At 35.2% G+C, this 10,505-nt stretch overlaps 1 protein-coding gene across 1 annotated transcript; it reads left to right on the plus strand.

Moving 5' to 3' along the window:
- The first annotated feature begins 473 nt into the window (after nt 1-473).
- Nucleotides 474-3,590, plus strand: LOC130973752 (uncharacterized). Its single transcript, XM_057898405.1, has 5 exons — nt 474-819; nt 899-966; nt 1,922-2,101; nt 2,208-2,299; nt 3,263-3,590. The coding sequence occupies exons 1-4, from the start codon at nt 771-773 to the stop codon at nt 2,244-2,246; spliced, it is 336 nt and encodes a 111-aa protein (XP_057754388.1). The 5' UTR covers nt 474-770; the 3' UTR covers nt 2,247-2,299; nt 3,263-3,590.
- Nucleotides 3,591-10,505: the final 6,915 nt, after the last annotated feature.

A 10,505-nucleotide genomic window follows, 5' to 3' on the forward strand; every position in this document is an offset into this window, starting at 1 on the left:
AAACCTAGGAGAAGAGAGGGAGTTCAGAGTAATTTTGTTTTGGTGGAGGGAAGGCAAAGAGATGCTTCAGTTTTGATAGACTCTTCCTCTCACAGAATGACGTCGTGCCCTACTCTAAACTGCAGCGTTTTGTATCAATCTGGCTAGGGACTAATTCGTCCGAACGAAATACGTGGAACTTCACGGCTGACTCATCACAGTCACACCACACATCACCTCCTTCCGTTAGTGATTAACAGAGATAAAAAAAAGGATCAATTTGTCTTACGCTCAAAAACGTTAAAGACCAACGGAATGATTAATTTTAGTTGAGGTTTAAAACGTCCACTTTAAAATTTCTTAGGACCAATTTGGATATATACTCTTTTTAATTTTACTCCAAATTAAACCTTTGATACACTTTTCTTTACCCTTTCCCTTTCCCTTTCCCCCTTTTAATTATCTGAAACCACTCTGGTCAGATGTCTCTAAAAAGTAAAAGCCCTTTTCCCTTGTAATTCTCTTGAAACCCCTCCGCTTTATCTCCGAAAGACCAAACCCACACACTCTCATCTCTCAAACACTCGTTTACGGCGCCGGCACTGAACAGACGACGGCCATGGCCGGGAGGCGTCGAGTAACGGAACCACGACAGGTAGAGAGCAACAGAACTGAGGAGGCGAGACGAGCTGCGACCGCGAGAAAGAGCTGCGGCACCAACTGATATGAGGTGGAGATGCGACGATGCGATGGAGCTATGAAGTAGTCAAGCAGCGGAGGAGATAACTCAAATGAAAACTGACAACTTCAAACCTCTGCCACGCTGCGACGACACTTTTGGTATGCCTCTTCCCCCACTCTTCATTTGTAACTGATTCATCTCCACTCACCACCCCGTCTCCACATTCGAATGTCTCAGAATCGCGATGGAGAACTGAGATGGTAGTGACGATGAACCGAGACATTAGCACTGAACAGAGATCAATGGTGTGTATGAATTTTCTGGTTTTGCGGTTTTTTTTAGGGTTTGTTGTTCTGATTTTTGGAGTTCTACAATCTTTTGTAATTTTTGCTTCTTACTATGTTAGAGTTTTCTTTTTTATTTTGCATTTTGCTTTATGATTTTGCATTTTGGGCATAAAACAAATGAAATCATCATGTTTTGTCTTGTTTTCTTGAAAGTTGTGTAGGATATGTGAGATAGTGTTGTGGTTAGGCTTGGTTAAAATTATATGTTGTATATTTGAACCAGAAAGTTAATGTGTTTTGTTGAGGTTAATGCTTCCATTCCTTATAGTACTTTAGTTCTTTTTTAGGATAATTTTGCAAAACTTTAGTATGGAATTGAAACAGAGTTTTAACATACAATTGATGGGCAAGATTTTGTCTTAGCTTAGCTGTTTCAGCAGCAAATTGCTGTAGTCTTGGGCTCTTGGCTAAGAAATTTTTAATTGGTGATCGCTATGCATGCTACCTTTATTGTTTCAAATCTAAATTTTAATACGAGTTTCATCTATTTTGTTGTTTTGGAATAGTATGATGATCATATATATTTTAGTATTTTAACTCAGTTGGTGATCTTATTATTTTGGTTTAATTAATTTCTATTTACACCTTTCTTTTGTGCAAATAAATACCACTGCTTGATGACCTTTGAGAATGATTAAAGTTAAGAAATAAACTAGCTAGAAAAGAGGCTAAGAAATCAAAAACTAGTTGCACCTTTGAAAGACCTTTTTTTTAAACTTCTTAGAAGTGCAAGTATTTTCGCGGCAGCCCTGCTGACCTCTTCCTCATTGGTGGCAGTTCTTCGTCCTTCTAGTATAGCATGTGTTTCTGTTACTTTTTCTTTTCTTAAGTTTATTAAGCCTCTGCTAAGTTAACTTAACTTCTAAAGATGCCAATATAGTGAGATCTTTGTTCTTGTTGTTTACTTTGTTAGTTGTTGTTGTTTGGGGATCGGGGTATTTTTTGTGAGGGTAAAGAGAAGAGAAGAGAAGAGATGTTGAACATTAAGAGGGTTCTCAATGCTGTTTCGAATTATCAAAAAAGAGGAGGGGGAGAGGCTACTCACCCTGTAGGAGGATGTGGTTACAGTTGCCTAAAAACTGCTGCATTCAAGGTACATGGAATGGTTCTATCATGCCTCTTTTTATTATTTTTGTTTTATATTTGTGGTACATAAATATAAAATGTATTATCTGCTTATTACTGGTGGATGCTGCTAGTACCGTACTACCGGTTATGTCACTGATAATGCTGCTTGATGTTCGTGTCACTGCTGGTGTTGCTGGCTATTCGGTAACTGCTATAGCTCCTGGTAAGTGTCTATGTTGCCCTTTCTTGCTGAAATTGCAAATGTTCTTGTAATGCAAGTTAGATTTTGAACTATTTGTATAGTTAGTAAAAGCAAATGGGATAGATCTGGTTTGCAATTTGTTGGTTAGATAAATTTGATCCCTTTTTGTCATCGTTCTTCAGTTTGAATATGAAATGGAAGACACAATAGTATAAATTTATGGTTGTTGAATATCCCTTCATGGTTTCTTCAGCTTTATTGCTTAATGCTGAATGCCTTGATTAGTAAATTCAATAGGATTCATTGAGTGCTTATGGTAAGGAATGACTGTGCCAGGTTCTTGATGAATTGGAATACTATTATCTTGGCTTCAAAAAATTTATTTTGATGAAATCACTTTTTATCTCCTTTATTTGTTTAAATCTAATGCGTCTAAGTTCAAAAGTACAGTTACATTATATTTGTATATATAGAATGGGCTCCCCTTACCCCTTCCAATCAATTGTAGTATGAGGAGGCATTATCCTAGTATATAAAAGAGACAATGAAAGGGATTTGTGGGATTTAATTAAAATTTGATTCAATTTATAAATTGAGAAGAGTAAGTTTGGGAATGGGTCACATGCTTAGACATATATAAGAGTCTACCTGATTTTGTGGCTTTCTTGCTTTTTTTATTCTTATTTTTTCACGGACTGTGGATAATGTAAAATTAAACATAATTGTTTATGTATTTGTTGTCTCTGTTAGTATTTTCATTTTATATACTCTACATGTATTCTGATATTTGGGATAATCTTGTATCAATGTCTATTTAGGATAATTGGCTTGCCAAAGCTTCCGTAGGAATTCCTATGTTCCATGGCATATTGTTCTTACTTTTTTTTTTTTCACTGATTCTGATTGTTCAACTTCATAGCTTGTGATTTCTTGCTATCAATTGTCCTAGCCACAGTCACGTTTTATATGAATCTTCTTTTATAGGTGTTGGATTATTGCCACTCTCAAGGAATAATGCATTTGGATGCAATGTCACTTAATGTAATGGTTGACCCTAAGCAGCGCAAGCTTCAATTCGCCTAATAGATTGGGAGCTTCCAGAGTTGTATAATAGACACATTACTCTTCCTAAGTCATTAAGCATTTTATAGATACATCTTTTATTATTGCTCTAGTGCTATCCATGCTCCTTTTCATGGACGTTGGTCCAAACTTTTTTTCCATTGAATAATTTTTATTTATTAATATTATGAGTTTAGGTTACAAATTTAAAGAATACATAATATTATTATGTATTTTTTATTTTATAATATTTGACTAATATAATTAAAAATACATTATATATGTAATCATATTATTAAGAGATATATTTTTAAACATTACTAAATATTAGCTTTTAGAAAAGAAGATTACAATATACATAAGGAAATTAAAAAAAAAGGGTGAGAAACATAATGTTACAATTATATAGGGTAGTTATAGATATGCAACATTGTTACATTTTTAAGGTGTTGTATTAGTCAAGATAAGAGTAACCTATTCTTTTGAATCATGGTAAGCATGGTTGATGAAAAGCATAGCATTTGGTTTTTAGATACATCACTTTAAAAGTAGTTTATTCTAGTCTCTATACAAAAAAAATATACATATGAGAATATGTAACTTAAATAGACGATTCTCACTATAGCGTCTCCAAAAGTTAAATAAGTGTAGTTTTTGACAAATGTTTTTTTGTCATATTTGCTACAATTTTAAGAGTAATTGAATGAATGATTTTTTTTGTAGTGATATGACTTATTTAATATGAAGATGGTTTCGATGGCCACTGTTGCTATATTGTTGACCCTACAACGAGGGAGCAACAAGTCGCAAATGGGATTAATGTTAAATACGTTTTAATTAGTGCAAGTAAAAGCGGTTAATCCGGGATAACAAAATTTAACAGGAAAATAATATTTGTTTTAACATTAAACAATGCAAGGACACAACATAAGTGGCCAGCCACACACTCACCAAAGAAGATGACACTACAAGAGATTTCTAACACAAATCTTCTAAAAAATGAATTTGGATCTTTTAAATTGAGGAGAATGATAAAGTGATAAAATAAGACATTAATTATTGTTGAATTTATAACATCATTATTTGTGAGTCCACTATCTTAATTTAAAAGTGATTAACTCTTCACTTTATTATTTTACTAACTCCCTCATTTTAGAGGAGTTTGATCCTTCTAAAATAAGTCGATTCTTTTAAAACTATTTAAATAAATAGTTCTGTTATATAGCCAAGTCTTTTTGGTAATCAAATCTAATTAAGTTAGTTTAAGCCTAACAAAAATTAATTTCATTAGTAACAGCGTGAATACACACTCCAACTATCCCTACTAACGCAAATATTTGTATCCTGTGTTCTCCCTCTTCCTTTTTCTTTACATTCCTCCTTCTTCTTCGCGAGTTTTCTCATCATTATTGTTCTTTTATGATTGTTGTTGTTGTCACATTTCTTTTTCTTTTCCTCCTCCTCATTTTGGAGATTTTGCAGCATTATGTGTTTATTCTTTTTTGTTTGATTTTTCTTATTTTTATTCTTGTTAAAAGAGTAAAATAAACAAAAATTTAAAAAAATGATTATGATGATGATGAAAAAGAGGAGTTTTGAGTTATGCATAATTTGTCAAAAAATAGTACCAAAACTTCTTAATTATTGAAGAGAGGACTTTTGCGTGGTCTAGAATTCAGAATAAATTCCGTTGCAAGTATAGCTTCCAGACCAACAAAAGTCCTTTCTTACAAACGTTTTAGTTGTCACAAGTAACAAACCCCTAAATAAATTGATAACCGAGTATTTAAACCTCGGGTCGTCTTCTCAAGGAATTGCAGGGAGGTATGTTCTTATTATTGGTCATGAGTTTGTAAATTGGGGGTTTTAAGAATGAAGGGACAATTATGATAAATGACGAATAAAATAAATAAATGACTGTAAAATAAACTCTTGGCAAGGTACGAGAAATTGGAAGTCCTATCTTAGTTATCCTTATCAACGATGATGAAAATTGAATCTTAATTCCACTTAGTTAACCTCTGCTAGTGCAAAGGAAGGTCAAGTGGCTAATTAGATTGATCTTCAAATCCTAGTTAATTCCTAGAAAAAGATTGGGATTATAGAAGTTCAAGCTAATTGGCAAAGATAGCGGTTATCGATCATGTTGAGTTTGATAACTCAAGAGTTACTGATTTCTTAACCAAAGCCAAGAATGTAAAAAGCTGAATTAAAATCATAAATCTGAAAACATCTCAATAATGTATAATCCTAACATGAAAAGTTCATAAGCCAATTGGGTAACATAAATCAAATACCAATAAAAGCATTAAAATATCTGAAAATAAGAGATAAATATAAAGTAAAGGAAATATTGAACCTGATGAAGAGTTGAATCCTAAATCCTTTAAAAGGAATCCTAATCCTAAAACCTAAGAGAGAGGAGAGAACCTCTCTCTCGCTCTAAAAACTACATCTAAAACCTAAGAATTGTGAATTATGAGAGCCTGATTATGAATGAATGGATTCCCCCACTTTATAGCCTCTAATCTGTGTTTTCTGGGCCGCAAACTGGGTCGAAAACAGCCCAGAAATCGCTGGAGAAGAAATTTGCCACGCTGATTTTCGTCACTGCGACGCGTCCGCGTGGATCACGCGTTCGCGTTGCCTAGCGGTATGGCCACTATGGCAAATTGTATATCAAATCGAAGCCCCAAACGTTAGCTTTCCAACGGAAGTAAAACCGCATCATTTGGACCTCCATAGCTCAAGTTATGATCGTTTTAGTACGAGAGGGTCAGGCTGACAGCTTTGCAGTTCCTTCAACTTCTTGTATTCCTTCCACTTTTGCATGCTTCATTTTCATCCTCTAAGTCATTCCTGGCCTGTAATTCCTGAAATCACTTAACACACATATCAAGGCATCTAATGGTAATAAGAGAGGATTAAAATAAAAGGAAATAAAAGCCAAAGAAGCATGTTTTCAATCATAGCACAGAATCAGGAAGAAAAATATAAAATATGCAAATCATATGAATAAGTGGGTAAAGAATTGATAAAATCTACTCAATTAAGCACAAGATAAACCATAAAATAGTAGTTTATCAACCTCCCCATACTTAAACATTAGCATGTCCTCGTGCTAAGCTCAAGAGAACTAAAAGAGTGAAGGAGAATGGTAAGAATGTATGAAATGCAACCTGTAAATGCAACTACATGCTAAGATGTTTCTACCTACTTGGTTAAAAATAAGTTTTCCAAGATAAACGTAAATCAGATTTCACTAATTCAAATCATATAAAATAAAGACAAGTAGACTTGTAAGAAGATAGCTCATGAAAGCAGGGAACATAGAATTAAACACTGAACCCTCACTGGTAGTGTATATCACTCTAATCTCTCAAGTGTCTAGGGTCAATCACTCTATTCTTCCCTAATCATGCTTTCTAAACATTGTCCTTCATCTAACCAATCAACAAATATTTAGTATACCCATGCACACATCATGAGGTCTTTTCAAGGTTGTAATGGGGCCAAGGCAAGGGTGATGATATATGTATGGCTAAGTGAGCTATAAATTGAATCTTTGAGTAACCTGAGCTATCACCTAACATACATACATGCTATATAATTCCTAAAATTATGCCTAGCTACCCATAATTCCCACTTTTATATCACATACTCATATGTCAACTTTTCTTTTGATTTGTGTCACATATGCATTGATCTTTTATTAACTTAACATTAGGGTAATTTTGTCCCCTTATTTATTTATTTATATTATTTTTTTTCTTTTCTTTTTTTTCTTTTTTTTATAGAGACATAAAAACTAAAATAACATATCAATGCATATGAAATTTTTTTAATTTTCTGTTTTACATGAGTAGATACCCAAATTTCCCAATATTCAGAATTAGAAACATGATACATTCCCTTATTAACCCATGTTCCCACAATTTCCCCACACTTAGTTGATACATAATCTCTATCTTAAGCTAACCAAAGATTCAATTTGGGATTTTTACGTTTGTTTTTCTGCTTAAGGCTAGTGATGTGGTTATAGAACAGAATGGGATTAAAAAGGCTCAAGGTGGCTAACAAGGGTGATGTAAAGGGTAGGCTTATTTGGGATAAGTGAGCTAAAATTAAATAATGGCCTCAATCATATGCAAACATGTAAATACACTAAATATTGAACATATAGAATAGAACAAAATAAAGATTGCAATCATAGAGAAGAAAAATACACAAGAATAAAATTTTATGGTTAAATAATGTAACCATACAATTAAGCTCAAAATCTCACAGGTTATGTGTTCTTTGGCTCAAAAACCATGTTCCAAATACAACTTCAAACAAATTTAACACGAAAATTTTCAATTTAAATTAGTGAAATACTATAAAAATTTCTTGAAAAAGAAAATATCACTTTAACCAAGTGGTAAAATATGCAAAAAAAAATCAAACAAACATGCAATCAAATATGCAAATGCAATAATGAATAAACAAAGAAAATAAAACAATGGTGTTGAAAAGAAGAAAATAGCTAACCCATGGAGATCGGTATTGACCTCCCCACACTTAAAGATTGCACCGTCCTCGATGCATGCTAAGATGTGCAGGTGGACGGGTTGTTCCAACTGATGCTTCTCTCCAAAGATTGTGCAGATGGACTTGTCTTGTCTCCCCATGTAAACGTCTTCCAGTTCCCCTCCGGGTGGCCATCCTGAAAGAAAAAGGGAAGAAAAGTAACCCAGAAATAAAGATAAGAAAATAAATGAAGTATGGATGGGTTAATACCAAATGATAAGGGTCTCATTTACATGGAAGCTTCAACATGTACGTGAGAAAACAATAGAAGTCATGGCATGCCAGTGGTAGAAAATGTACAACAATGGGGAAGAGAGTGGGTAATGAAAGATAATGTAAGTTCATGTCAATGCAAAAGGAATACAGGTATCCTAAAAGATTGACATTGACAGAAAAATAGCATCACCCAATTGGTGGACGAAATTGTGATCACTGTTCTTTGATCTGATTCATTGTAATTGGATTTATTCAATAATTGTCCTTATTTGAAGTCACAACTCCGTTCAACTAACCAGCAAGTGTACTGGGTCGTCCAAGTAATAACCTTACGTGAGTAAGGGTCGAATCCACAGAGATTGTTGGTATGAAGCAAGCTATGGTCACCTTGCAAATCTCAGTTAGGCGGATTAAACATTTGTAATAGTGATAATTGGATTGTTTTAATAAAAAGGAATAATAAAAAGGATAGAATACTTATGTAGATTCATTGGTAGGAATTTCAGATAAGCGGAATGGAGATGCTGTAGAGCTCTCGGACGCCTGCCTTCCTATTCCTTCTGCTCAATCCTTCTTACTCCTTTCCATGGCAAGCTTTGTATAGGGGTTCACTATCAGCTGTGGCTACTTTCATTCCTCTCGGGGAAATAACCTGTACGGCTGTCACTCGCACAGCTAACCAGTCTGGAGGCATCACCCATGGTTGATAGCTACATCCCATCCTCGCAGTGAAAGCTAATGCACGCACTCTGTCACAGTACGGCCAATCACCGGTTGGTTCCCGCTCCTACTGGAATAGAATCCCTCTTTTGCGTTTGTCACTAACGCCCAGCAGGTTAAAGTTTGAAGCACGTCACAGTCATTCATGAACGGAATCCTACTCGGAATACCACAGACAAGGTGAGACTTTCCGGATTCCCAGGACCCTACTCGGAACACCACAGACAAGGTTGGACTTTCCGGATCCAGACAAATGCCGCCATCTATCTAGCTTATACCACGAAGATTCTGTTGGGGAATCTAAGAGATACACATTCAAGCCTTGTTGCATGTAGAACGGAAGTGGTTGTCAATCACGCGCGTTCATCAGTGAGAATAATAATGAGGGTTATCTAACTCATCATCATTCATCATGTTCTTGAGTACGAATGAATATCTTGGAATAAGAATAAGATAGAGAATTGAATAAAAGAAAATAGAACTTCATTAATCTTTGAGGTACAGCAGAGCTCCACACCCTTAATCTATGGTGTGCAGAAACTCCACCGTTGAAAATACATAAGTGAAAGAGGTCCAGGCATGGCCGAGAGGCCAGCCCCCTAAACGTGATCACTAGATCAAAATACAATCCAGGATGTCTAATACAATAGTTAGATGTCCTATATATACTAGACTAGCTACTAGGGTTTACATGAGTAAGTAATTGATGCATAAATCCACTTCCGGGGTCCACTTGGTGTGTGCTTGGGCTGAGCTTGATCAATCCACGTGTAGAGGCATTTCTTGGCGTCAAACTTCAGGTTATGACGTGTTTTGGGCGTTTGACTCCGGATCATGACGTTTTTCTGGCGTTTTACTCCAGACAGCAGCATGAACTTGGCGTTTAACGCCAAGTTACGTCGTCATTCTTCGAATAAAGCATGGACTATTATATATTGCTGGAAAGCCCTGGATGTCTACTTTCCAACGCCGTTGAGAGCGTGCCAATTGAAGGTCTGTAGCTCCAGAAAATCCATTTCGAGTGCAGGGAGGTCAGAATCCAACAGCATCAGCAGTCCTTTTGTCAGCCTTCTTCAGAGTTTTGCTCAAATCCCTCAATTTCAGTCAGAATTTACCTGAAATCACAGAAAAACACACAAACTCATAGTAAAGTCCAGAGATGTGAATTTAACATAAAAACTAAGGAAAACATCCCTAAAAGTAGCTCAAACTTACTAAAAACTATATAAAAACTATGCCAAAAAGCGTATAAATTATCCGCTCATCACAACACCAAACTTAAATTGTTGCTTGTCCCCAAGCAACTGAAAATCAACTAGGATAAAAAGAAGAGAATATACTATAAAGTCCAAAATATCAATGAATATTAATTTTAATTACATGAGCGGGACTTGTAGCTTTTTGCTTCTGAACAGTTTTGGCATCTCACTTTTTCCTTTGAAGTTCAGAGTGATTGGCATCTTTAGGAACTTAGAATTTCAGATAGTGTTATTGACTTTCCTAGTTAAGCATGTTGATTCTTGAACACAGCTACTTTTGAGTCTTGGCCGTGGCCCTAAGCACTTTGTTTTCCAGTATTACCACCGAATACATAAATGCCACAGACACATAACTGGGTGAACCCTTTCAGATTGTGACTCAGCTTTGCTAAAGTCCCCAG

Source organism: Arachis stenosperma, chromosome 4, assembly GCF_014773155.1.
Source record: "Arachis stenosperma cultivar V10309 chromosome 4, arast.V10309.gnm1.PFL2, whole genome shotgun sequence".
NCBI classification, from domain to species: domain Eukaryota; kingdom Viridiplantae; phylum Streptophyta; class Magnoliopsida; order Fabales; family Fabaceae; genus Arachis; species Arachis stenosperma.

Bases quoted from the DNA above. Each gene is read 5' to 3' on its own strand.
- LOC130973752 (XM_057898405.1), top strand. From the start codon at position 771: ATGAAAACTGACAACTTCAAACCTCTGCCACGCTGCGACGACACTTTT. The intron at 967-1,921 runs GTGTGTATGAAT...TTACTTTGTTAG, and splicing joins GCACTGAACAGAGATCAATG to TTGTTGTTGTTTGGGGATCG. The intron at 2,102-2,207 runs GTACATGGAATG...GGATGCTGCTAG, and splicing joins TAAAAACTGCTGCATTCAAG to TACCGTACTACCGGTTATGT.